Consider the following 27,942-nt stretch of genomic DNA (forward strand, 5'->3'; position numbering starts at 1 on the left):
CCTTTATTAAGCTAAGTTTTGTTTACATGTTACGCAGTGATGAAATGTTGCATGCCATTAATATGTGGAATTCACACCATGCAACATTATGTACTAACAATAGTTATAATCTTAGCAATATATAAAACTAACATAAATTTATTGCACAAGACAAAATGTTTCTCTGTAATATGTTTACCCACACTTAACGTTGCATGAAATGTATATATTCAATACTTTGCCACTTTACCTGGATACAACTTTTTCCTTGGCACACTAAGGATTGCAGTATATTTGTAGGTCAAACATCGAAGAATAATCTGTCATTATAAGAGGGAAAATTAGAAAAATATTGATCTATAATTTGGGTTAATATATCTCTATAGGAGAGGTATTTTTTCTCATTTAGCAGTCTTTTCCTTCAGTGCATCTTACATTCACAATGGCTCTATATCAAAATAGTCTTTTGATACCACCTGACTCATTCACATTCCCCAGCAAAACTATGACCAGACAAAGTCCATCGTCTCCTCTGTCGCCTTTTCCTTCTTATTCAAATATATCCTTTTACAACTCAAATCTGATAAGCACAATCAAGCAGTACTGTCCCTACACTGTCTTTTATACACACTTTTAATATTCAATTAAATAATCATAGGCTATTTTTATTTTGCCTGTTTACTTTACTTTACAATACATACATACTCAACAGTTTATATAACCATTGGAATTGTTCAGATTAAGATTTTTTTTGTAGAATATATGTCATATGTGTGGACTAGCAGCCTATAACACAAAGATTTCCTTTGGTTTCAACACTTACACTGCCAATGGTTGAGAAAGAGGTGAGGTTCACATGGAAGGTCAAACACCATCTGTTACAAACCCAACTCTCCCAGTATGTAACCCCAGTCAAACACTTTTTTCTTTCTTTTTTTTAAATTCTTTTTTACAAAACTGTCAACTAAAATGATCTATTAGAATAGTCGAAATTCACATTCATCCTGTGAATCATGAGCTTTACACTTGAACACTGAAAATTCAGGCAGAGTAACAGCTCCTGACTTCACAGAAACAACAACAAGCCATTTTCTGCACAGAGTGCAGTGTCCTGCACTCGAAAAGTGACAACTGAGGATCTGAGTTATTCGCTTGACTGGCTTTAACTTTTCTTTACAACAGGAGGCCTGCTCAATTTGAGCAATGGTCTTATTATCAAATTGAGAAAACATTCTGTCCTGAACCAGTGCTTACAATTTCTACACTGGTGATGTCATTGGCCATATTGTGTTTGTTTTTTTAACTTACTGTAATGTTCCTTTTGACAGTGTGCGGACTCTGTATGCAATGGATATACAGATGGGTGAGAAATTTAAGAAAGAAAAAGAATATTGTAACATGCCTGATGCTGGCTCTCCATGTGCTGCCAGACTAGCTCCCATCTCTCATACTGTAGGTGTTCAACCAGGCCATAATACTGGCCTATTGTGCCCTGTGGAGCATTGTCATCCTATTTCTCCACTCATTTTTCAGGTTTTTCCTTTAATTTGTCACCCGACTGCAGTCATGCTTTAATCCATGTTTTACGCTCTCCATGTCTACAGATGTGCAGCAGGTAATTCTGTCATATACCTATCAGGACTGTGGCAGTGCTACAGACGTATAGTGGTGTTGCTCACTGCAGACTGAAACACAACCTTACTTTTATCAGATGGCTTCACCCTACCAAGTTCAGTTCAGGAGGTAGCCACTCACCCATCACTAAAAACTAGAGAAAAAGCAGCTAAAAGTACAATCTTGTCAAACTCTTTCTTCTGTTACTGTCTCACAGCTCTCTCCAGAACAAGACAGGTCAGCTGAGAATAACCTGAACTGCAACTTCTGCCATATGTTCAACTCCCTCAACCAAAAGGTGTAACCAAAAAAAAATCAGCAGTAGGGAGGGAGGTGAGAACCAGGTCATAGTCAGGACACCTAAAGACGGGGCTTGCTGTGTTTCAAGCTGGAAAATATAAAATCATTGGACAAGTTTTATGCCAGATTCCAGGCAGATCAAATTGATGCATACAGTGCTAACACAACTACTCCTCTCCTGCCTCAGCAAGGTGAAGAGGACATTTGTTCATACTCTGGACACTTGAGGAGGGCAGGGTAGTTGGAGGAGTTCATCTGCAGCGAGGCCTCGGAGGAGATGGAGGAGGCACTGCGGCCTCGGCCGGCCCAGGCATCTGGATGGAGGAACTGCCCAGAGTAGTCGGAGCAGTTGCTGAGTCGCGGCCGGTAGAAGCCCTGGTGGGGCCTGTACATTTCCTCTGCTGTGTAGCGCTTCATGAACAGATACACTGACATGACACCGGCCGTCTGAAGGGGATAGAATCCAAGGATCAAAAAAGTTTACTGTGGTAATATGCTAAATACTAAATCCACATAAAAGATAAGAGACAACACAAATTATATTCTGCTTTAATGATGAGTTTAATGCATGCTAGTGTAATGTGAAAAACAAAAACAATTACACTACCAAATACCTCAGTGAGCAGGAAGGAGATGGCAGCGAATGCGAATGACCAGCCGTACTTGTAGCTGAAGTAAGCCTCATTAGTTTTGGTCCTGTTTAGCATTTCATCATTAATGTTGGAGATGTACAAGACCAGACCAACAACCAGAGATAGACCTATGGGGGGCACAGAGAGAGACAGAGAGGAGTGGAGAGGTAGATTATAAAAATATATTGTATACAGTATGATTTGTAATTGTTTCCACTAATTAGATTGAGTTCACTTGTGTACGTATCACATTTGTGTTCAAACAATTTGGATGTGCAGTAAAGGTCAAACCAAGTACCTGACAGGATGAAGAAGATCCCAGAAACGAAGGCCAGGATTGTGCGATGTGGTCGGATGTGGCCAATGTTACTGAGCACAAAACCAATGAACATAAAGAAGAGGCTGACCAGAGGGAAAGGTGTAGCGGAGCGGATCATCTCTGGAATAAGAGAAAAGAAACCATGATGAAGAAAGAGAAGAAATGTTTAGAGGGAGTGGATGAGAAACTTCCATTTTATTTTTTATTTAATACTGTTTTTGTTTTGCTTTTTTGTCTTTGTTTCCTGTTAACAAACAAGAGAGCTTGAGTCTTATTGGTCTCATGGAGTTGGCATTTCATAGTTTTAGGTCATGGCCTCTTCATTTCTATTACGATGGAGCTGGACTTCCCTACTGTGCATAAATGGTACAGTTCCTCCCAGCTGCAATGGGAGTCTTTGGCACCCCTATTGTGTTCTCCATTGCACAAAATGTCAGCAAAGAGGACCAGATGTCTTAGACTGTGGGAGTCCAACTCTAAGGGAAGTGTTTTCAATAAGTTGGGTAAAGTTTGGTTTGTGTGGTGAACTTGCCAATTATAATCAACTTTAGACTACACCAGCACCAAATTAAGCTTTGTTAGAGTAGTAGGTGTTTTTTTTTTTGCTTTTTTTTTCTTCTTCTTCTTTTTTTTTTTTTTTTTTACTAATGTTGGCTCTGAAACTGAAGAATGAGGTACTGCATACTGTGCATAATTTATGGATCAGCCACTGGGCTACAAACACTATCTGCACTCCGACCAGGTCTCTCTCTGCAGGAGCAGTCAACCAATCCAAAAAGACACAGTGTTTACTGTTGGGAGATATGCTGTGCTGTTTATGGGCTGGGATTTGTGTGTGTATATTATATGTATATGCATATTTTGTTTTTATTCTGTGTAGTTTTGTTTAATATGGTTGATTTATTTGTGTTGAAATCTGATGTATTTGTATGATGTTTGACATAAGTAAGTGAATAAAAACTTAAATGACAAAAAAGAAACTTTGGAAAAAGCTAGTAAACGGAACTAGAGTCAATATTTAGATGACATGCTCTGTCACCTTTGCTCTGTGTAATCCTGTTTTGGACTACATCTTGAACACACAGGGGATTTGAAATCTAGGGTATGAAATCCTGTAGTCCTCCTGACAGCTTGGCTGAACACTTCTAGTACTTGTGGGTATCCATGCATGTTCATCCTGAAAGGGGGTCTATATGAAATGAAAATGGCACCTTTAAATATTTTAAACAAATTCAGCTCTTAACCTGAGTGAACTTGGCCATGGGATTGGGCTTGGAATAGCATAAACCACACTGTTGATGGATTGATGACAGCGTACTGCCTGGCTATGGCCACTAGTGACATGTGCACGGGTCAGACTGAGGTCATGTATATGATGACTTTGGACTTGGCTTAAGAAAATCAATTGTCAACACTGTTGTCAACACGAACCCTACCATTGGCCTGGAAAGGGCTCTTGACATATGTGTGCTCCACTTCTCCCTCAGTGACACGTGGTGTTAACAGACTTCTTTCACCTGCCAGCAGTGAGGTTCACTTAGAGGCTGTGCTGCCTTTAAGGTCCAGGCGTTCTCCCTACTTTCCACTGTTCAGGTGCCCAACCAACCAGCAAGAGTTAGTGGGGCAGTGAAAATGAGACCCCACGTTCACATCCTTGAGCAAGGGTTCATTTTTCAAAAATAGCTCATTTTGTAACATTCATCCTCATATCAGCACTATTTTATCTCCACTAATACAGAACATGAAAGAAACTCTTACATTAAAACTATCCACAGACTTGACTCCACTCCCGTGGAGTTAAGAAAATGAACATTAAGTGGGAGATTACACAAAATGTGTCCAAACAGATGATATCTTTAAAACAAAACACCACAATGTGTGTACAGTAAGTGGTGATAAGCACCTAAATTAAGCTTTTTTTCCCCTTTTATTCAGGTTTTTTTTGCAGCTTATTCCTGCTTTACAATATCTTGATCCTTCACCACTGTGCCCCTAGTTGGCGCTGCAGTTCATTTCAAATTAAACACCTGAACAGTTTCACCACAATGAACCACTGTGCATAGGCCTATACAGTAATCGTGAAGTGTTAAAAGTTACTCACTGAGCACACTAACAGTGGACTCGGAGGTCATCTGGACATTAGTTGGCATCACATACTCTATGGTAAAACATCGTCCTTTCTCATCCCCTGGAAAAAAAGGGCAGGAAAAAATATATTCAATAAAAGTCCACATAGCATTCAGCGCTCTGATTACAGTACATTGTGACAAATGATTACAATTACAAAGTGGCCCGCTGTGGCAAAGAAAAGTCACATAAAAAGTCACACAACATATAATCATGTACAATATGCTAGCAGAGGAGACATCTTGGAGCCTTTGCATGATTATACCCATCATAGCATAAAGTTCTGACTGTACATTGCAAATGAGAAGTTCCCAGTAACCAGACAGGAGTTATTTCATTCATCTATTTGTGTTGGTAATGTTTGTGTGACGGTTGTGAAAAATGTGTTGAATAACCAAAAAACAAGTGTTCATATATCATACAATTTATACCCACTGAAACCCCCAGTATTAGAATACACAGGGGAAATACACAATAAAAATATTAATATTAACAATAACAATAAAAAAAATCAACAGCTTCAGTACAGTCAGTATTCACGCTCAGCGTTGGTATGAAACACCTTTCATTAGATTTTAGCACCTTCCCTTTATCACTTTGATATGTACAATAAAAAGTCTGGCACTGAATCACACTGACACACAAATACACACTCTGATGTAAGTCATACCTTTATCAACACTTCATTAGCCCCATAACACTGTGAGGTGTTGGATCAGGTGATAGTTTGTGTTTCAGCATATTTAATGTCATAATGCCGGAGCAGTAACAATGCATACTGAAGGTTTCAGCCATGAATGAAGATGCGAGGCATCCTATAGGTTATTAGTCTTGGTGTTTTTATCATATAGAATGATCAATTGGTCAGTTTTGATTCATGCTCCCACCTCATATTGATGAGATTACATACTGTAAAAACTTGCATGGCAACAGATGCTATTACTCTACCATTGCATTTGTGGATTTCTTGACCAGTCTATCAAATATCTCTTTCTCTGTGTAAAGTTAATGTGTGTAAGAGACTGCATGACTGTGATATACTACTGTACTGTATGAGGACTGACAATAAGAATAAAATGGGCAAGGCAAGAAATATCAGGGAGTGAGAACATTTGTAACTATAGGCAGTGACAAGGTCTTTCTACAAGTTTGTTTTTTTCCTGTGTCTTGCTTTTGACAAGCATCAAGCACTTTTTAATTCTATAGAATGGCAACGTAACATAGGATACTGTATAATAAAGGTCCCATATTATGAAAAACAGGTTTTTTCTGGTCTCTACATACATAAACTGATCCTCCCTGAGCTTACCAACTCCTAGAATGAGGAAAGCAAATGGGTCCTGCATCGACTCTGCAGCCCACCGACTGGTAAAACGGTGCTCATACAGGCTGTTCAGACTCAGCTCCTGTGGTGATGTCACAACGGGAGTGAGGCCGGCCCCTCAGCGCAATAAAACGCCTACCACATCTATTTCTATGGCTGCAGTGCACAGCAAGAAGCTAAATTGATGAAATACCTACCAATTTTAAGTCATAAAATGGTAATAATCTTTGCCGTGTACAGTAACCATGTTACTTAAAGGTGCAGGCACAGAAACAGCTTGTTCTCAGTAGAGCTCATTTGAGCGACTTTTAGACAGCCGACATTCAGGACCACAGATCAGTTTGGGGCAATACATTTCAAATACAGTTTAGTTGGACGTCTGACAGCTGAGTGAAATTGAGTAAAAAGAGTATAATATGGGATCTTTAACTTTAAAATCATTTTCAGTCTTGACAGACTCCAGTAACACTTCTATAATGGAAGTCATTTATTGAAAGTAGATGGAAGTAGATCAATTTAGCAGCTACAGCAAAGCTTACACTATAGCCTGTATCTGTATTAAGGGGAGAGTATTGTACGGTATTTTACAAGAAAATTCATTGTAAATCATACAAGAAAAAACAAGCTAAATTCACCTCATTTAGTCAGTGCCATTGCTTATTAGAATTACTGTGCTGTCCAGTATACATTATATAAGTAGTATAAGGCCCTGTATTGATCATGTTTTACAGCAATGACACCCTGTCAGATTGTAAGTGCTGGCTGTGTCAGTAAAGATCCTCTCCATGAACTCGCGCTAGAATGAAACGCTGACAGCCAAACACCCGATGAGCTCGAACTGACATCAATAGCCGCCAAAAAAACACCATACAGGCTCATTCACGTTCTCTGGCGTAACAGTGTAGCCCACTGTGACCGCGCTGTAATTGTTTCTGGGTCAAACACTATGCACCAGAACAGTTAAATGGGCAATAAGGACACTCAATTGCTCCTAAAACCAACACGGGACCATTAGTCCATTTATAGCAATGGGCCTAACATCTGTTACCTAATCACTACTTGATTGCCTACAAATCTACTGAAACCGAGCGATTAACACTGGAACAGGACAGAGCAGGTCAGTTGTGGCACATGGGGTTAATGGAACAATTAAACAGAGAGAGGAATAATGTGACAGGATGAGTTTTTGCAGAACAAAAACTTCTTTCAGGCTTTGAGTCATATGCTTAAAGGCTGGGAGAGTTTAAATGCATTTAAGTTGGGTGTAATGAATGATAGCAGATTTATGCCTCATCAACACATTTCCAACAACAGCAAGAGGATAGTGAACTGCCGCCGTTACCAGAGGGAAAATAGTATAAGAGCAAAAGTTGATACCTGGATTACTCTGGGACAACACTTGTCTGGAGAGCTGTGTCTCTAAGAAAAGAGTGAAACTCAGCAGTTAGTGTTTCTTTTCCATTGAAGACCTCAGAGCATGCCTTTGCAATGTTGGAGCTGGGGAGGAACAAGTGTAAGGTGCTTCAGCATGCACTGCGGAAACACATCAGCTTTTCTAATGCAATCCTTGTTTTTTTTTTCACGTTAGGTGCTGCGGGGGAGAAAGGATGCAGGTCAGAGAGAAGGAACGATACATCACAGCCACAGAGGTAAGGGTTTTCAGCATCAATCCAAAGTGCTTCTGGGTAGGTCAGGAGGAGAGAAGAGTTTAAAAGCCTTCTGTTAACTGGATAAAAATATGTGACACTTTCAAGGGTGCAGCGTAAAGTTGCTGTACAGTTGGACACACAAATGGAGAGGTACTGGTCCCACTGCCTCACAGAGGTGAAAGCAAAGTAAAAAACAAAATCATGCTTTCAGACTTTCAGCAGTCTAGTGGTTAAACAGGAGGAGGTAAAAAGGAAAGACACATAGATAACGTATAACTAACATTATATTGAAGACATTCAAGGCCTGACTCATTCCCCACAGCTTTAAGCAAGACAGAGCAAACTGAAACAATACTGTGTTGGTCAGATACATTGAACTTATCTAAATTTTAAAGTCCTGATTATACTAAAACATCTTCTTCTCCTTTTGAATTGAAGACATTAACATAAAGGTTTTGATGTTGTCTGTGTGTTTCAGCTTTCACGCCAACTCACCAGCCAAGAAGCAAACCCTCCAGAGTCCAGAGTGAAGGGACATGCGTACCTCCGTGCTCTGATTGAGCGGAAGGATGACGCCCTCCTCCAGGTAGAGCCAGTAGTCGGTGCTTACAGCGATCCCCAACAGGCCCAGGCCGCAGACAGCGAACACGCTGCTCAGCAACGTCAGCGCCTTCCTGCCACATAGGCTCATACCACAGCCTCAACAGAAGAGGGGGTGCGCCGCCGGCAGAAAGGGGAGCTGGGAAGATGGGAGGAAAAAATAAGGTAAAACATAAGGTAATATATAAGGTAAAACATCTTTCGCAAATTTCTATCTGAGCGATGTTATCGTAAAAGCCCGTCTGAAAGAGGATCAAACTGTCCCTCAGGCAAGCAAGGTGCAGAGACAAATGGAGGGTGCATCTGAAAAATGTGGGTGAAGTGAGTTCTGAGGGCTGCTTCATCTGAATCCAAGTTCACTACTGACGATGGAGATGAGTTGGAAATGAATAGGAATGTGATCGCAGATACTGTGGCATAACAGAGGACTTCTTTCCTTTCAGCTTAGAAAGATTCCCTCTCTCTATTAGAATTTAAATAACCACATTGTACAAGGCCAAAGGCTTAGTGGGGCATGTGTGGAGAAAAAAAGCATTATGTAAAGTTTTCCCTCACAATGCCTCCAGCAAAATGAATTGAAATATAAGTCAAACCGTTAATAATATGAAAAAGAGAAATATAAAACAAAATATCTGATACAAATCCACTTCCTCTTTCTCCCTTACACATCAAGTGATGCAGAAGCGGCATTGCAGATGGTGAGCAATATGTGTCAGCATATGAATGTGTACACTCGTCACACACAACAATGGATCCGTTCGTATGGTGGCTGATGCCCACATTCGGCGGAAGCCGGAGCGCTGGGGAGCTTGGCATGGGATACATGTTGAAAGGAATTGATTTTACATAATGAGTTCTCAGCGTGCTGCCACATTGAGCACCCACTGGGAGACTGAAAAGATGGGGGTGAATATGTGAGAGGATTTTGAACTTCTTTTCCTCGCTGTCTCTCTCTCCATGGATCAACATCTCGTACCATGGCTGGATGTAAAGCCTCAGTAGAACGGAGTATGGAAATCTCCACACATCTGCCAGATTGCAGCGACTCAACAGGCAGAAGAGTCAGACGCAGAGGGGGATGAGGTGTGGACCTCATAAAGCTTTGAGGAAGATGCAGCATCTAATATTTCAACAAATTGCTTCATGTTTGCAGCAAAGGAGACACTGGCATTAAACATTTTTACCTCATTTAGTTGCATCTTATACATACATTACATTTACATCATACACATACAGGTCATTATAAAAAATCTATGTCATAGAAAATGTTCAATGTATCCAGTAGAGTTCATTGTGTAAGATCATTTATAACAATATGCCCCTACCTCCTCCCTCTAATGGGCATAAAGCCACTTGCCCCACTTTATTGATACAAAGGGTAATAAATCTTAGAAGACTATTGCTCCAACACACATTCAACATAGAGTTCAATGCTGCACACATGCATCTAGTCTTCCTTATCTGTATTGTCCCTTTTAACCCATATTTCAGAGGTTGAAAAAATAAGAAAAAGATATCCAATAATTCTTCAAATTCAAGATATGAATTGGTTATTTTTGCATGTTCTTGCCTGCTTGGAGTTGTTATTTCTTATCTCAATCAAATTCCCTGAAAATTATAAACCAAGCCATATTCAACCTCCTACATCTTCTGATGTGAAATGACATTTCTAAGATATGTAGAAGTATGATAATTGCCTTGAACCAGAGAATGAAAGATTTACGACCACAACAGCAGCTATTAAACTTTTATAAAAAGAAAACAGTAGTCTCCACAGTGTTGTGTGTTTTTATCTTCCGCAGGGACAGCTGCGAGTGTCTCTTTCTGCCCTCACAATATGAACCACAGGTCAGATGGTGAGTGGAAGCTACTGAAAACATAGTTCCAGTGAAAAGAGAAAGAGTTTTTAGGTTTCTGTCTTAACTAAAAAAGTAATCCTTGTTACTGTTGAATTCTTCTGAATGACAAACATTTCCTGCTGGGGTAAATAGGTGAATTTACCCAGAATTCATTATACCACAGTTCATCTTATGAGAGTCAACAGATGGATTTAGACATTAGTCTGTCATATAGTCTGTTACATCAGAGCCAAAGTCTGCAAGCGACTCCAGAGCTCACTAAAGCACAAGTGACCATGTACTAATGAGAGGACTATCATTGAACCTCAGCTATTCCTGACCATGGTGCAATCAGTGGCTATTCTTTTACAATGCCTATGTAAAGGCTCTAATTTTAGTCATTCAGCATCAAGCAACAACTTTCCACTCAATAGACCTTTTTGTGTTACTACGCTCAACCAGCTGTTCTTAGTCACACAGCAGCAGAGGAAAACGTTGAAATGCTGATTGCTCCTAACTGGGAGCCTCCACAAATAGGGTTCCATAACTGTATGAGAAATGAATGAGCTCCTAAGGTTGGTTGTACAAGCACCTACAAAAAATATCTGTAAAGATACAGAATGGTTAAAATAATAATCTAAATCTAAATATCGATGCTAAAGTACTTTCATGTGTTTCCATTGTACTGTATACATGCACTAGAAATGTTTTTTTCTGTACAGATACCATCCTGCTATTACGTACTTAAAGATCAGACAAATACCAGACCAACACCCCGGTACTATTCACAACATGGTCACTATTAAGATCAAGAGCAGGAGGATGAATTTAAGTGAAGCACATATTTTAATTTACCAGATTCACAACACAGAGAGCTGATACCTGCTTCACAACAAAAGCTTTCAACTGAAGATTATAACTTTTTGAAATGTAACGTTGAGCCCCTGTCACCTAGGAGCTTAGCTTTGCATGATTAGGTGAAAACCAAGGTCAGACAGTCCACGTTTAGATTGAATATTTTTTGGTTTATATCGTCAGTAACACCATCAACCTGCTTACAAAAAAATGTAGAGCTTCTTGATGCAGTATGGATGAAACTCAAACTTCCAGCACACACACAATGGAGGTTAGATGTACATTTCTCTGTGCCAGCACCAGTGCATCCAACAAATCACCAGCACCATTAGGCTATTGACAGATTTTTGTAGCTACCTTTAAATATTGCCAAGTTATACTAGTGACCAAAGTTAGTCATATGAAATACTAACTGGGGAAAGCATTCAAGTAGTTTTATGTATATCTCAAGGGAATTGTAATTAGCTACATTAATAACTGTGTCCCGTTAAAGGATAATGAAACTAAACATTAACATTAAACACCATGAATTAAGCATTATTAGATGTCAAAACATCCATTAAGAGACAAAGCCTTTTAGTTACAGAGGATGATGCAGTTGGCCTCTAAAGAATTAACTCAAGATCTAAACTTAAGAATGACTGTGAATCTGTTTGGCTGAAACCAGTTTATGGAAAAACAAAATGTAGTACAACAGTTTTAGTGTCTGACCTCAGGTTTGAACTTTATTTGACAACATTAGATGTTCCTCGTCTTGTTAATAAGACAGGTAGCAACACAGAGGGGCAAATTATATCCACCAGACACAAGACATACAAATACACACACACGTACGCGCACATACACACACATCAATGATTTGGTTATAAGTGGAGACCATTCTCAGTTGAGAAAATTGCTTTTATTTTTTATTGAGAAATGTTTCTCATTAAATGTTCAAAGCCACTGGGACAAACAAAAAGCCTCATTGTGCCTCCCCGCCTGCAAAGGGACACACAAGACAACCTCTCTCATGCATAAACATCTTGTTGTTTAGAAACTTGTGAATAGAGACCACTCCTGCCTGTGCTTACAAATTCAGTAAGAGGATTGCAGCTGTTACAATTAATGTAAATTTTGTTTCAAAAACTAAAGGAACTACATTTTAGTGGCTACACTAGTTCCTGGAAGACCTTTTTATATCCACAGTAGAGAAAAGGGGGATTTGCTAAAAGTAACAAAACATTGTTAACATTTTCAGCCATCAATGTGACACCGAATAATGCCACTAGGGGTCCAGAGGCCATGCTGGCATCAAGTAAGGCAGATGCAGACCGCTGCTAGAGTAAAGGGCACGTCATCATCAAAAGTAGGGCATCCCTTTTCTGTCTTCTTTGTTAACATGCTCCTAACCTCCTGTCAACCTTAATTTCAACAGCTCAGTGGCAAAAATGCCACATTTTTCCAGAAACAATTGGAAATGCAAAGGCAAAGGAAAGAGAAATTGCTGTAGAAGACAATGTTGAAACACAGATTCCCTCAAACACAATGAACACAGTGTGGAAATGAAAATGCATGTTTATTTTGGCAGACGTGATGATCAAGTGAGAATTCTAACCTCGGCTTTGTCAGACTTGACAAGTGTACGATGATTTCTAGATAATTTGTTTGGATAACACTGCATATTTATAAATAAATATTGTTGACGGGGCTTTAAACATTTATTCGAGTTGAACCGGCTGTATATGGCCCATGACTGTGGTCAAAAGCACTGAATGTCACTGTGAAACTACTGATATCTTGATTTTAATTTGCTTATTTGTTCATCTCTGTCTAGGGTTTGTCAGCGTCAAAGCATGGATCTCTTTTGGCGTGCTTATTGACCCAGTTACTGTGGCCGTAAGAGCGTGGCTGTGAGTGCAGCCCCTCTGTTGCCTCTGAGGTGGACAGGCAAATAACACTGTGGGAGTTTGTTGCTGTTGGTTGATGTTACTGGGCCTGATTGGACGAGCCTGAGGACAATAGCAGTACCAATGCACGAGAGAGGAGATACGTATGCCATCAAGCCACTGACACAGCTGGACGAAGCTGGCAGCCCCCATCATCAATATTCTGCCTATACAGTTGCGACAGATGTAATAAGAGGAAACCACCACACCACACATGCTTATGGTACGAGTGCACAGGTTTACATGCATATCATGTGCACTCCCTTTCTCAGACACTCAAATGTGACAAATGACAGTTATACTCAACCACAATTGTCCAAATAAAGTCCATTTTACTGCCCCACAAAGTGTGTGCAGCCACTTTTTCCTGTCTTTTCTGCATCATGAGTATTACAGTAAAGAGGAAAAATGCAACCATTGTCACAATGATGTCATTTTTTCCAAAGCCTGCACAAGCCTTGATGTGCTTCTTGGTCATTGATATTGACATTGCCAATCTCCAATTTTATTTGTTTTCATTTCTAAGTAAAATCCTTCTAAGAAAACACCCAATAAGGGCTAAGGAAATCAAATTCATAATTCAGACTATATAAAGTGTCCCTGCAATACCCAGAGGCAATCCACCCTCTGCCAACATAGTAACCTAACCTGTACACTGCATGGTAAATATTTTAACTGACTAGTTGTCAACTGAGTAGTGACTTTTTCTGTGCAGCTGTTAAAATATATTACCTACCATAATTTGTAATGTTTATATAATAATAACATCACCCAACATTACCATTATTAATCAGAGTTACTCTATCAAACTGCACATAGTAGCCTGACCTTTTGTTTTTAGTAGCAATAATATTATATCACAGACATGTTTTCCACTTGTTCCTGTATATCTGCCATTATCTTTGAGAAATGTGGGTTTTCAGCAGTGAACTAACAAGCTAGTGTGATTTCTCAGTGGTCTAATTTTGGAGATGCCTCAGCCTTCCCTTGAGGGCATGCCTACCAAAAATGAGAAAAAGCAGTAGTTAAAGCCAAATCCCTGCTGCAGGCCAGACGACTTACAGTGCATCATCTGGCGAACAGCAGAGAGAGGTGGTGGTGGTGGTGGTGGTGGTGGTGATGCAAGCTGTCAGGACGGAGTGCCGCAGAAATCTGTTAAATTCTCACCATTTCACCAGGTTTAAAGCTGGATTTTGGTTACAAAATCACTAAAGTGGTTGCTTTTATGTTGCCAGATATTTAAATAGAAACAGCTGAACTAGTTGACCTCATGTGGGAGGTGTTCTCCTCCCTCTCTTCCCACATCGTCAAGACTCCAGAGCAGGCTGCAAAACACATTACATCTCTCTTCTGTAATGTCAGATCATCTTAATTGGATGGGGCAGCTCTGAATATAGCCCACGCCTTTCATCCTGTTCCAAAGGCATTTCCCTTATGTCTTTTAGCAAATGGTTTTGGCTTTGAGCTGCCATCCCCTTGCGCATTGCTCCATACCTTCATGACCAGAAAGTGCACAGGTTGCTTATCAGTCACTTTCTTCTATGCATTTAATGGCTTCGTAAATACATTAAGTGACAGAAAAGACTGCAACGACCCTTCAAAGATCCATTTGCTGTATCAAAACTCTGTGTTTATTAGTGACAGTTATTCTGAACTACTTCATTTCATGTAGACATATTTGTAACAAACATGAAAGACTATTGAATCCCAAAACCTTAGTGAATACCAAAGAAGTGATCTCTAAAAGGGCCGACACACATCGTCTCAGGCACAATAAAAACCTAAAGCAACGGCACTAACATCCATTTTTTCCATATTCGTTGTGAGAACACATCTCCCATTTATAAGTGCTTGACTTGGCCCTGTCGCCAGGCAACACTATACAGAGAGGCCTCCGAATTAGTCAAGCACGAATGAACTGATAAGCGAGTCCCAAAACAAGGCTTCCTATCCGGTAGTGCGTTTCACATGTGGATACAGAGCAAAACAGGAGAATACACATAGAGACACATTCATCATAGAGAAGTATAGAGGATATGCAGGACAGAGTCTATGCTGTCATGTATAGATTCTCAAACACACATACGTAGGATAATACAAGAATTAATTAAAGACGCACTACATGGAATTTTATACGTTCTAATATTATGTGAAAAAACTGCTTAAGTCCCTTTCCCACAGGTCAAAAAACCCACTATGACCCACTGACATTGGGCTTTTGCCAGGAATAGAAAAGAATCAATCAGCTTTTACACCTGGGTCAAACGACTCGAGCCAAATCTCCAATCATCAGCATTGATGTGAACATAACACCTGGGTGCTATGACGGCTTTCAGAGCTCAGACGATGTAGACCCATCAATCTGCCCAGCACGGTGCTGTTAAACCAGAAACACTGTGGCTTCAAAATAAGTTGAGTAAGTAACACAATGACAGATCAAATCGTCTTACACAGAGGCTCCAACACTTTTACAGGAGCTCCACGTGACAGATCCGTTTTATCAGTTTCTACAGCGGCTAGCAGCTCACTCTCTCACCCAGTCTTCTGCATGTGTACTGTATAAGCAGTGTTGGGTAGTAACGCGTTATTAGTAACGCCGTTACGTAACGCCGTTACTTTTTTCAGTAACTAATAACGTAACGCGTTGTTTTTTAAAATCAGTAACTCCGTTACCGTTACCAGACGCTGCGTTACTCCGTTCCTTTTGGTGAGGTTTTACAGCGGCACACACTTCCCATTACATTTTAGCGATCAATAAAGTTTCATTGAATTGATAGAAAGACAGAGCACACTGCAACACGGTGAAAAACAAAGCGCTTGGTGGCCGCCCTCTAGCGTCCCACACGTAATCTAACACGCTCCATGAAGAGGACTGGACAGGTCAGAGCACGGCATGACGGCGAGCTAAGGTAACGTAGCTAACGTAGCATCCGAGACCGAAGCTGTGTCCCAGTTCAGGCTGCAGCCCCTGGGACACAGCTCGAGAGTCACAGCGAGACACAACAAGCACCCACTCCACCGAGCAGCAGCGGTTCGAGTCCGACAGACGGACGCCTGAAACGGTAAACACAGCTGATCACTCTGGGTCAACACAGCTGATCGATCGAAAGAAATTACCGCTGGAGTGAATTTAGTACTTTCCGTCATTAAACAGGTTCTTGAACGTAACTCGGTCAAAGTAGTATCCTCAAGATGTTTGCAGTTCTGTCATGCTGCTGTAGGCTACATGCTGACATCATGCAGCATGATGATGATGGTAAAATTTTAAAGATAAAAACCGTTTTTTCATCAGCATCAGTACAGAACTGAAATGAGGTTAGAGGGGAATTCAATCAACCTTTATTTAATGGGAGCATTGGGGGAAAAAAACGAAAAAGTAACGAAAAAGTTACTTTCTCAGTAACGCATTACTTTTTGGTTGAAGTAACTGAGTTACTAACGGAGTTACTTTTTTAATGAAGTAACTAGTAACTGTAACTAGTTACTGTTTTTCAGTAACTAGCACAACACTGTGTATAAGTGCATGTGATGGCATTACTCCTCGTTGCTATGTGTGTCAGTCCAAACAGAAAGGCAAACTCGACTAGCTTCCATTAAAAAACCCAATAATTTTGGTGGGAAAAGGGTATAACAGTGTCTCAGTCTGAGCCACAGCACTATACATCGTCAAACATCAATCACTGGAGAGGATTGTGTTTACTTTCTGAGGATATATCCCATCAGAATGTTGCTTAGAGGGTGTATGATAACGGAAACCAATGAAGTGCAGCCAAGAGAGTAGGCAGTCGCTACAGGGAATATAACACATCGTTCATATATTACACACTAAGAATAGCAAATAAAAAAATAAAAAAATGTTTCTAGAGATGCTTCTAGGTATCTAACCCCCTGACGAAACAACCTCCACAGCACATGAACCTAAACAACAAGACTTTATAGATTTACTGAGAAAAATTCTTATCTTAATATTCGTACATAGCGATATCGACCACTTACACTAATTGACCATCTACCTTTATACATGCCGTGTGTTTATAACTCCCCAAAGCACACTAAGAACACTGAGCATGTCCATATTTCCCAAAAGCAAGGTTTATCAACTGACAAAATCGACTGTCGTGAACATATAGGTAAACCCTGAACAGTACATTTGAAAACTATTTGGATAAACAAGCTTTTACATTAGTGGAACAAACAGTATGAATGTGATTTTTCAAACACTCAGTGGACTTTATTTTAAGTTTCAGTCTGAACTACTACCCCATTGTATCAAGAGAACAGTTATTATATCCATGTCTGTCTCTGTGCAACAAGTAGGCTCTGATCCAGATAAAGTGTGAGCAGCCTGTATTGGACAGTGCCTGGGAACCATTACTATTCTGCCATTGCAGTCAGATAATCCCCTGCAGCCCACAAACCATCCCAGTTTAAGTTTGTGCGTGTATTAGTCTGGCTGGCACACTGAGGAATGGATGTCAGCCAAGTAGCGAACTCGTACCTGTGGGCTGCCTACTGATGCAAACATGATCTAAAATGTCATTATCAGAACTAGTGGTTTTGTTTACTTTTGTTTTGGTTTTTGTAATGACCTTTGCAATAAATGAAAAGAAAATGAAGCTTATCAGTCCGTGTTCTGACTAACCCCAATAAATGCAGGTTCCACTAGCATCTATGTAGAAATAATTCACGTTATTTCGTCAGTTAATTGTGAACCCAGTAGCCCACACTACGTTGGCTCCCTCCTCCGTAGTGCACTGAGCCAGCTGTGTGTTAGTCCTGCCGTTTAATCCTTGGCTCCAGCTCAAATCTCTGTCCGCGGTGCTGAAGCGCTCACAGACGGTGCCATGCTAAACAGTCAGTCAATAATAAGCTTAGTTCATTCAGCGTGTTGTTAAACAAGGCTGCAGTGGAGGCTCAGCTCATCTAAACCCTAAATTGAGTGCTATCTCCGAGTGTAGGTTTCACTTTACGACTTATTTAATCACACAGAGGAAACACTTTTAACAGCTCTGCTTTCCCCTCGCTCTCTTTCTTTGTCATCCTAAAAAATGATTTGCTGTGTCACAACATATTTCCTTTCTTCAAGCTGTGCCGCGTTACATGACAAGAAAATAATATGGTAGCTACCCTGTGATCACTGGTTTAAAGCTTTAGATAACAAAGAGAGTTCAGCTTTGTGTGTGGAAGCATGGAGTCAGAAGGCAGAGAAGCGCACATTATGTTTCATGTAACACTTAAAAAGTAAACTTAAATGTGTGTATCGGCAGATGAAAGGAACTTAAAATCATAACGAAGTGGGCTTTAACTCCACTCTTAACATAGTAATAAAGTTAGGTTTTATCTGTCAGGGCTGACCATCTGTTTGACAATGGAAGCATTGGCAAGCAAAAACATCCGAGGCACGAGCGACACAAACCCATAAACGAAGCCTTTCTCGTGGGCTTAATGTAGTTTGTGACGTTCAACTTTGCACTCAACATAAAAGACAAACACCGTGACTGAGCCTGTTACCTTCACGAAGAAGACTCGTTGAGATAAAACACTGTTCCTCCTCTTCCTCTCTTCTTTCTCCTTTTCTTTTCTCCTGTTGTTCAGTCGCTCGGCTCAGATGTCGAGGCTTTGGCGCGCGATAAGCCTGTGTGTCGAGGCGGACGAAGCTGCGTAGCTCGCGCACCACTACTATCCAAACCCGTACTAACGGTGTGGCGCGAGGCACGTGGTACCCAGCTCCTCACCAGTACTTCTCTTCTCTTCTCTTCTCTTCTCTTCTCTCTTCTTCTCTTCAGGTGTGCGGAGATGGGGAGCTGCTGCGTTCACGTGCTGTTCACTTTCAGTGAGTCTATGATTCATACCCTTTCAGCAGATTTTAGTGTAGAAAGGGGAAACTAGAAAGCAGGAAACAAATAAACTGTTGTACAGTATGTGAATGATGGGCTACATGCAAAATGTGAGGGTTTCAACATTTATTAAATGCACATTCATATAGCCTAAGGGCCCTGAAACATATTGCACATGACAAAATAAGTCAAGTCAAGATCATTTCCAAATGTAAAAGTACAGTAATAAATACTGCCATTACAGTACATCCTGTCTCCTATTCTTTGTCTTCTACGTAGGACAAAATATATTACTTTGATGTGAAAAGTGACGAGATAACCCACGTTTGCTGTAAAAAAAAAAAAAAAATGTGTTCTGCTATTTGTCATGAACAACTCAAAATTCACACCAAAATTAGGGGGACCAAAAAAATAGTTCATGGTTCAAGCAAATCAGGGGGCTTATAAGATCAGTGCATTAATGCATGGAAATTTAAAATGTGTTTCTTAAACAGAAAAAAAAACAAGGAAAAGGAAAAACTACAGAAATCAAAAACAGAGTGGGAGGGATGTCGTATATCACAACATTAGCCTTCAGAAAACAATGCCTGTGTAAAGAATTGCTCACATTCCTGCCCTGTATTTGAATGAAGTTAATGTTATGCCAATGAAAATGGACCTTCACTAAATCATACTGTGATCTTTGTTCTGTTTTTCTCTCTCTCTCTCTCTCTTTGCATTATTACCACCTCTAACTAAAATGTATCCCTGCAATATCTGGTTCATGTAGAAAACAGATGTACTGTTTAGTCTGCCCACGTGTTCCCAAATGATGTTAGAAAACAGTGACTGGACAAATTAAGGATGAAGCCTAGAGCAAAATTTGTGTTAAATGTGATAGTTTCATGATAGCATTTGGTCACATGGTCAGGAAAGTGCAGATTCGTCTGAGTTGCTGTCAGACTGACATCAGCACAAACTGTCTCTGAGCATATGGACGTTCATTCAGTCATCTAGGAGCATCTGGTGAATCCCATGCATGTGCATGACTACCCACCACATTCTGCTGCTGCCTGCTCATAAGCAGGAGTGAATAAAGGCTCTCAGCAGCTGGGCTCTAACTTGACCTTTCACATAACCTCTCGCTCACTTCACAGGAAGACAATCAGAACCTCTCGTTCCATTTTGCATCACTTTCTTTCAGAACCTTATTTCTTACACATTACATCATTGGATACCATTGAAGCACACTTGCCCTCTCCTGCTGTCTGTTTTGACCTCTGCTTTGACCACCAAACATCAAAGCCTGCAGCAAATTTTCATTCATTTTCAAACTTTTCTTTCCTTACATCCTTTGGGATTTCAGGGACACTGTGCCCTTGCTGACCAAAGCAAAGAAAATCAAGGATTTTGACATCATTTTGACTACATGCAAACTCAGAAAAACACGGTGCTGTCATCTTTTATACTCCTTTCTTGTTTCTTTCTTCAGATTATATAAACATAAATCATTCAGTTCCTATAATATACCCTGGCTTAGTCATTATTCAAGATGCCCATGTGTATCAGACTGTAACAATAATGCATCTGTTTTACAGGCTCTCATAACAAAACAATACGGCTGCATATGACTCTGGCAGTTTCATAACAGATGAAGCAGTGCTGAGGTTATGTGTGTGTATTTGTCTGTTTGTGTAATTGAGGGAGAATGAGAGAAACCAGTGGCCTGAAACATATATGTGTTAAACAAGAGCTCACACACCAGCTGGGTCCACAGTCAACATACTGCAGGGCTTTCTCTTATCAAATAGCAGCTATATGCCTTGTCACGTGAAGAAACAAACAAGAGTAAAACAAGACTGTAGACAAGATTATGAACCAGGATGGGAAAATCCTGTTTTTAATTAAACGAAACACACTGAAAACTGTATTTGTTAAATGCAGTTAGAATGACTCAAATTTAAGTCAAGTACTTATGAAGAACAAAAGGATTGAAAATTCTAATATCTTCAATACACCACATTGCACGAGCAAGCAAGCTACCATTTAGGACTTTGGCCACCATCCAGCTGGGATGGAAGTAAGAGTAATTATGGGCCCTCATTTGAGAAAACATCAGTAAGATAGATGAAAGCCAATCTGAGGATATGTTTAATAGTTCGAGCATTGTGACTAACAAGATAGACGAGAGAGGAAAAGCCCAACATGAGAAGGGTTCAAGGTCGGAAAAAAAACAAAAAACTTTTAAATGAACAATACATTAACACAGGCCAGCAGTAAGAACTGCAAAATGGTTTTAACCGTCTTCAGCTAACTCTATCTTAGCATTGAACTTAATCTCCATATACAGTATTTGTCAAGACAAAAATTAGGCTTTATGACAACAGCCCAGTTATGAAAGTTGTTTAACATACATTAGAAAAAAAGCAACAGGATGCTAAATGAGATCAAATAACCACAGATGTCACATGAAATAACTATAGATCTGAACTACAGTTGCCGTACGTAGCCACAGGTAGTGTTTCATGAAAATAAAAACTCTGCTTGAGTTGAAGGAGTTTTCATCCTATATTTTGTGACGGATATCTGGTAAATTGGCAATGGGGCTAATCTCAAAATGGGATACTGGGCACCACATTACTCCACTCCTTGCTGAAAAGGAAAGCCTTAAGTCAGGTGAGCCTGCATCCTTAAGTGAAATCTCGTAGGGATCTAGCAGTGCCAGTCAGGTCTTGCAGCTGGACCGTGATGCTCCTCACCCCTCTGCTTTCCCCAAAACTCAATGTCAGCCAACAAACTACTGCGAGAACCTGACACATACACAGAGCCCAGGAAGAACCCACCCGATAAAATTTAACATTGAATAAGAAAAGCTGACAGTTGACAGATGGAAATTAGCTGTGAGCTAAATCTGGTGCAACCATCTCTTCATTGTTTTCTGCAAATAATTAATGTAATTGCACTGTCCCTTAATAAACTAATAAACTAAACTAAACTAAACTGATACCACTGACGCGCTTCTTAAAATACGTCATCATGCAATATCATCATGACCATCATTATAATACTAGAGTCATAATATATCTTTTTAATACTAGGGGATGTGCAAATTATGTTTAAGCAAAGGGAGAAGAAAACATTCACCCACATAAGTATGGACTTAATTTCCTTTTTTATTAGCATTATCATACATTAGGTACAAATGACACAATCTGTTACAAGGTAAGTAGCTCAGACTCATTTGAAAGTTTTCAGGCTGACAAGGGAAGAAAACAAACATACACCATTTTTTAAAATACAATATATTCTTTCTTTTACAGTCTATGTAGATATCTACTGTAAGTCATTTATGTACAATGACAGGGATGCTGATATTATAAACTAACATAGAGAGGAGAGTTAGAGACCATGTTAATGTAAGGGTTAAGAGATAAGGCATTCCAGCACATCACTGATCCTGTGCTCTGTACGCCCAAACAGATGGCAGTCCACTTCAACTCTCGTATTTTACAGCCAACAGGACACAGCTGAGAGTAATGACTTACTACCAAGAAGAAAGAGGTTAGGCATGATTCACATAAAACAAACGGGTAGCTAAGGAGTAATTTAAGAAATTCCAATTGAAACAAACAAACAAAATAAAATCGTGACTGACTTCTCTCTCAAAATGAAAAATGTATTTCATTATCTGGCCACCTTAACCCCTTAAAGCAGGACTATGTATCTTATGTTGAGCAGCGGCAACAGCAGCCTCCACAGCCACGTGTTGGTGTTTTATATTCTGTTGGGCCCCTAGTCTGAGCAGCTAAAGATTATGGAAGCAGAATACCACAGAAGAAACCAGCAATCGTGCTGTCCACTCATGTCAAGTCAGTATTTGGCTAATCTGACAGACAAGACACCTTCTGAACTGACACTGTGTGTGAAAATGTAGATGCTAGAAGCTAATTGCTTTGCCTATGATGTCCTGGTCCTAAGCATACAGTATCAAGCTTCGAACAGCTAACTGACAGACCCAGTCTGACCTCCGTCAGTGTGTGATATAGTGCTGTAAAGTGTCTTGTAACTGCTCAACCAAAGTTACATAGTCCAAAAAGAGATATTTGGAGCGCAAAGTGGGAGTGAAAGATGCGCCGTTCTCTGTGTTACAAGTCAGCGTACCATCAAAATGAATCCGAAGCAGTAAGTTTAAGGTAAAATTGTTGCATAATGTTACAGTACAAACAAAAAAGGTGAGGACATCAAATCAAATGTTAACAAAGTAAAACACTAAATAAATTTGGCTAATTCCTTTCCCATTAGGAGTATTGAGGGTAATCAGTAAAGAGTGTAATTGACACTAGCTGTGTGAATTCTAAGAAAAGTCATCTGCTTCCCTGACCTGATAGGATTTAAAGGGTGAAAGGAGGAGGACACTGTCGATAACATGATGGATTGACTTGGCCCAGGCACTGAGGACGGAGGAACAGGTAGACTAAAAGAGGGCATACAAGACAACAGGGGAGGGCTGGTTCAATGTGACGAGGCACAGGGGCCATCCTTAAAAGAAGCCATCATCATCTGTCCTTATGTCACATGTCAACTGCTTCACTCCCCATCTATCATCCTTTAATATTGTTGATACGTTTATTAATTAACTCACTACATCATTCAGTCGTTAATAGGCACAGGGAGGTAAAGGTAAAGCAAGCAGACAAGGGTGACCCAAGTTACAGTCTATCAGACTAAGGGTTATTGGTGTCAGTCAATAAAATGTGCTTAAAATTCAGATTTACAGACCAGATGAAGGAACATTTATGTGAACAAAGTGTGCAGTTTTTTTTTGTTTTTTTTAAAGATCTTTTATTTACATTCATGACAATTTTGAGGTGTGTGGAGACACTAACATAGACGTAAAATTAGACGTTAATTAACAAAGCTAATAGACAATGGATTAAAAATACATGATGTGGGGTAATGATAAGGAGTAAAAATGAAGTAGAGACTTTAAAGTAGAACAAGGTAGATAGGGATCAAAAGGAAGATGTAATGGTTCTCCGTTAAAGTTGGGAAAGGCACACAAGGGGAGAGTATTCATCTTTTTTTATGCCCACACTGACCGTGAGTTTATATTCTGAAAACTTTTTTAAGAAGAAAGAAATAGGGAAACAATGTCATTAGAGATTCTGTTATAAAGGGACAGAGCAAGATACAGAGGTGCAAATTCAGACGAGGGCAAGACTGTTGCTGAGTTAACTCTGAGTATGTACAAGGAATAGTTTCTCTCACTTCTGAAGAATTCACTGTCAATGTGATATTAAAAGCTCCACAGGTTAAAATGATTTTCTGACACAGTTCTGCCCAAAGTTAGACAGGAGGCAGGAGGATAAAGTACCGTTTATGGTGAGTTGACAATCAAACCGACTGGCATTGTAATGTTTACTGACACAATGTGCATTGCTATACTCATGGCAACATGCTAGTCTATGGTATGTTGCTAATCGAGTGTGTAGCAGGAGTGGCTTTACGCAGCTCTCAGTCTCTGCAGGGAGAAGCTGCCACAGACAGTCATTCATGTGACTACAGCTAGTGCAACGCTGCTATTGTCGGGTTCTGGGGATTTCCAGGTTTGGCACATGCAGAAGGTTATATACTATATATATATATTATATGATAGGAAACATGGAAGGAGAGCAATACTCTTAGAAAAACAGATAAAGATTTTTATAAATGCTTCAATAGTTCCTATGTATCCATCTGATATGAGTTTTCTAATGTGATATAATATCCTTTAAAACATTCCTGAATTTCTTGAACAGAAGGTAAAGAAATAAAACGGACAACACTGAAAACAGCCAAAAAAAAATGTCAAAAGCATAAAACAAAAACAACAACAACAACACAACATTGAAACTATAACATAAACCCCTTTCATGAGACACTAGAGAGCGAGTGGTCCCACTGGCTTAGCAATGAGCAGTGGTCTTGAGTCAAAACTCAAAGCTCTGGATTCAGGTTTCCACATCGCCATACCAACCAGAGCCATAATGTAACTTCATAAACTGTAAAGCTCCTACAGAAAAGAGCACTGCTCTAGAGCCGGTGACTAGGTTTCAAGAAAAAAGTATTTGTATCTATTAAATCTCTGATATATTCTTCCTTCTTCAACCCAGATTGCCCATACAATCTTGATATCCATTTCTTTTTGTGTCTTTTTTCTCTCTCTTTTTTTCGGTTCACACGCTTCTGCTACTCAGTCGTGATTTCACACATAACTCACCCACCTGCCTGGGCATTACGACTTTCAGAGTTTCATCGTTATTATTATGTTGTCACACAACAACATTGAAGAGTCTTGTTGGTCTAAAATCAGCAGTCTTACAGTAACTGACTGTGATGTCTACTGGCCTGCGTTAAATTCAGTCAATCTAGAGCTGTACTTACAGTGACTCTCCACCCGAGTGTTTCTCACTCACTGTGCATGGACCAATCTGACGGTCCATGGTCCTGATGGTCCATGCACAGAGTCGGGTGTGAGGGCTGAGATGGAAACAGTGTATTGTTCATATCATACAGATACACATCTTAAAGTGGATTATGATGTAAGAGTTAATTTGAGACATTTGTTGTCAACATGGACACTTTTTCCCCCACAGTCAAAACCAGTCACTATTGATCAACATGAAATCATTTGACAACTGGAGATTCTTAACCTTTAAAGTTCGATTTTACACGGAGTATCATTTTAAGGTTGCAACTCTTTGGGGTTTCATACTTTATAGCATGCAGTATTTAGCGGATCACGTGCATGTATGATGCCAACCAACAGCATGCAGATACAGAAGGACAGCCAAAGCCCTGACACGCATCCAATCAACACACAATTTGCAGTAAAAATCATTGAGTATGATTACAGAAAATTAAAAGGAAAAAAAGAAAAGGTTTTGATAAATCTGCCAAGTATACGGTAACAGATTTTTTTTTTTTTTTTTTTTTACAACTTGCTAAATCTGGATTCTATTTAGGACATCCAGTTGTTACAAAGTTGATTTCTACTGGGTTATGTTCCTAGTTGTTTGTCTTTTTTTTCTTCTTTTTCTTTCTTTTCTTTTTTTTTTACACATACAAATATTGGTTTATCTAATTAATGTAATAAAAGCACATTCAGGTGTTGGTATAAAACTGTAACTTGCTATACTCTTTTTAAATAACTCATGATTATTTACAAAGGAGTTATACACTGATGTTAGATACATTTAAATATTCATCTGATCTAATGGAAAAATAGGTATGAGTTCACAGAAAAGAGGAGAGTAAAAACAAATCTAGTTAAAAGACGTCATAAAAACAAAATGAAGACGGTTAGAAAAAAGGTTAATATCCAACTAACAATGATTATGTTGACATACTGTACTAATGAAGGGAGGTTTTGTTCTCAGGACAACAAAACAATGTTTTTCATTTGCAACTTGTGTATCTAAGAAATCTGACAAATGTGTTTTGTCTATGCTGGAGGGTATGATACTGTGTGCAATATAACATTGCACGGTTAATACACAAAGATGAATTGATGTTATATTCCTAGTTTGTAAGTATTCAAAGTATTCTTAAGTAATCATTAACAGTTAACTCAAATGTCTTGTCCTGTTTCTGTTAAGACATTTATCACTGAAGGGAGGCTTTGTAGTTGTGGGCATAGGACAGGGACAAAAGTTAACACTGACGAGTGTTAAAACATGACAAACTGTAAACTTCATCGGTTTGATTTTTTAAGGTAGATGTCACTGCCCACATGCTAGACTGATTATTGTTGATTGTGTGTCCACAAAATTATCGACGAGGTAAATGTCTGCAGCTTAGTTAGGGCTGGGAAATATGTCTGCAAATCATTGTTTCCAAAACAATGTTCATCTTAAGTTTTGATAAACTGAAACCAACTCTGACAATTTGATGCCTGTGTGTCTCAGAAATGTGCTTTTTTACAGGCTGCATATTATTCAAATAGGTAACTGTTGGTTTGCGCTGCACAGTCAAAGGTCAGAGTGGCTGGATTCAGTTTGTACTAAAATATAATTTTATACCATCACCATGAAACCAAAGGGCAAGAAAAGTGTAAACACGATACAGGAAACATCAAATCACAAGGTGCTGTTACAACTCCTGCACCACCTGTCCTTCATATTTGGCTATAGCGTCTACACAGCATTATATGGGCGTTTATCCCAGTCATCACACGGTAACAACTATGATGTGATGATTATCCATATGAAAACAAACTCTTGCCCACCAACTACATCTGTAGACTACGTTGTTTATCCATTGAGATTTCTAAGCATGTGTCTTTTGCAACAGGTATCCTTTACAGAAAAGCCTGCGCTTTATATCTTAGCTGATCTTAGCTCCTTCAATATTCTCTTGATTATATTATCAAGATTAATTCATTCTCTGAAATGAATCATATACTGGCATATATAAATAAAGCCTGACGCTCTACTGTCTCAGTGCCTCCAGTTATAGTAAACTGTCAATATAAATTGCAGGGTTAAAAAAGGACATCCTCGTCTATAGTGCATGCTCATTATTAAACTAAAGGAAATTAGAAAGAGTCTAATCTATATAATCTATACTGGCAAAGACAGAGTATAGAACAAATGTGGATGTGCTAAATTCTTGCTTACGAGTAATACCAATACATTAAGTGGGCCTTTGATCAAGTTGTGGTCAGATGTTAGATGGTTGGCAGGTATAAGTGGGTGGCAGTGAGCAGGGAGGTTCTTCAGGGAGGTTTCCCCTCCTTCTCATTCGCTGATGGTAAGCGACGGGTGTACAAATTGTGGGTTGATGAAAGAGAAGCCTGAAAACTCGGCCTGGTCGATGTTGGCGATAACCAGCTCATCTGGTGGTGTGAGCTGGGGCTGAGTGCGTGTGAAGAACTTGTCAAAGTTCTCTGCTCCTTTGCCACACTGTAAGAGAGAGAGAGGA

The 27,942-nt window shown here is 39.6% G+C and overlaps 2 protein-coding genes across 4 annotated transcripts in view; both read right to left on the reverse strand.

The window, feature by feature from the left end:
- Positions 1-1,675: 1,675 nt before the first annotated feature.
- LOC146991483 (voltage-dependent calcium channel gamma-5 subunit) lies at positions 1,676-18,893 on the reverse strand. 2 transcript variants are annotated; one of them, XM_085773386.1, is made up of 7 exons: positions 18,677-18,893; positions 8,440-8,683; positions 7,673-7,714; positions 4,946-5,032; positions 2,824-2,964; positions 2,508-2,653; positions 1,676-2,340 (listed from the first exon to the last, which is right to left on the reverse strand). In XM_085773386.1, the coding sequence occupies exons 2-7, from the start codon at positions 8,633-8,635 to the stop codon at positions 2,077-2,079; spliced, it is 876 nt and encodes a 291-aa protein (XP_085629512.1). In that variant the 5' UTR covers positions 8,636-8,683; positions 18,677-18,893; the 3' UTR covers positions 1,676-2,076. The 2 variants fall into 2 exon arrangements, with proteins under 2 accessions (XP_085629512.1, XP_085629522.1); XM_085773396.1 differs by lacking the exon at positions 7,673-7,714 and having other exon boundaries at positions 18,677-18,888.
- Positions 18,894-25,158: 6,265 nt separating this feature from the next.
- prkcaa (protein kinase C, alpha, a) overlaps positions 25,159-27,942 on the reverse strand; it is a 133,655-nt gene continuing 130,871 nt past the window's right edge. For both annotated transcript variants that reach the window (XM_085773428.1, XM_085773420.1), the window contains one exon: positions 25,159-27,923. In XM_085773428.1, the coding sequence (XP_085629554.1) occupies positions 27,759-27,923 (165 nt within the window). In that variant the 3' untranslated portion in view covers positions 25,159-27,758. The remainder of the gene's footprint in view (positions 27,924-27,942) is intronic.

The sequence above is a fragment of the Trachurus japonicus genome, chromosome 1 (genome assembly GCF_045865225.1).
Source record: "Trachurus japonicus isolate A0001 chromosome 1, Traja_1.0".
In the NCBI taxonomy this organism is placed as follows: domain Eukaryota; kingdom Metazoa; phylum Chordata; class Actinopteri; order Carangiformes; family Carangidae; genus Trachurus; species Trachurus japonicus.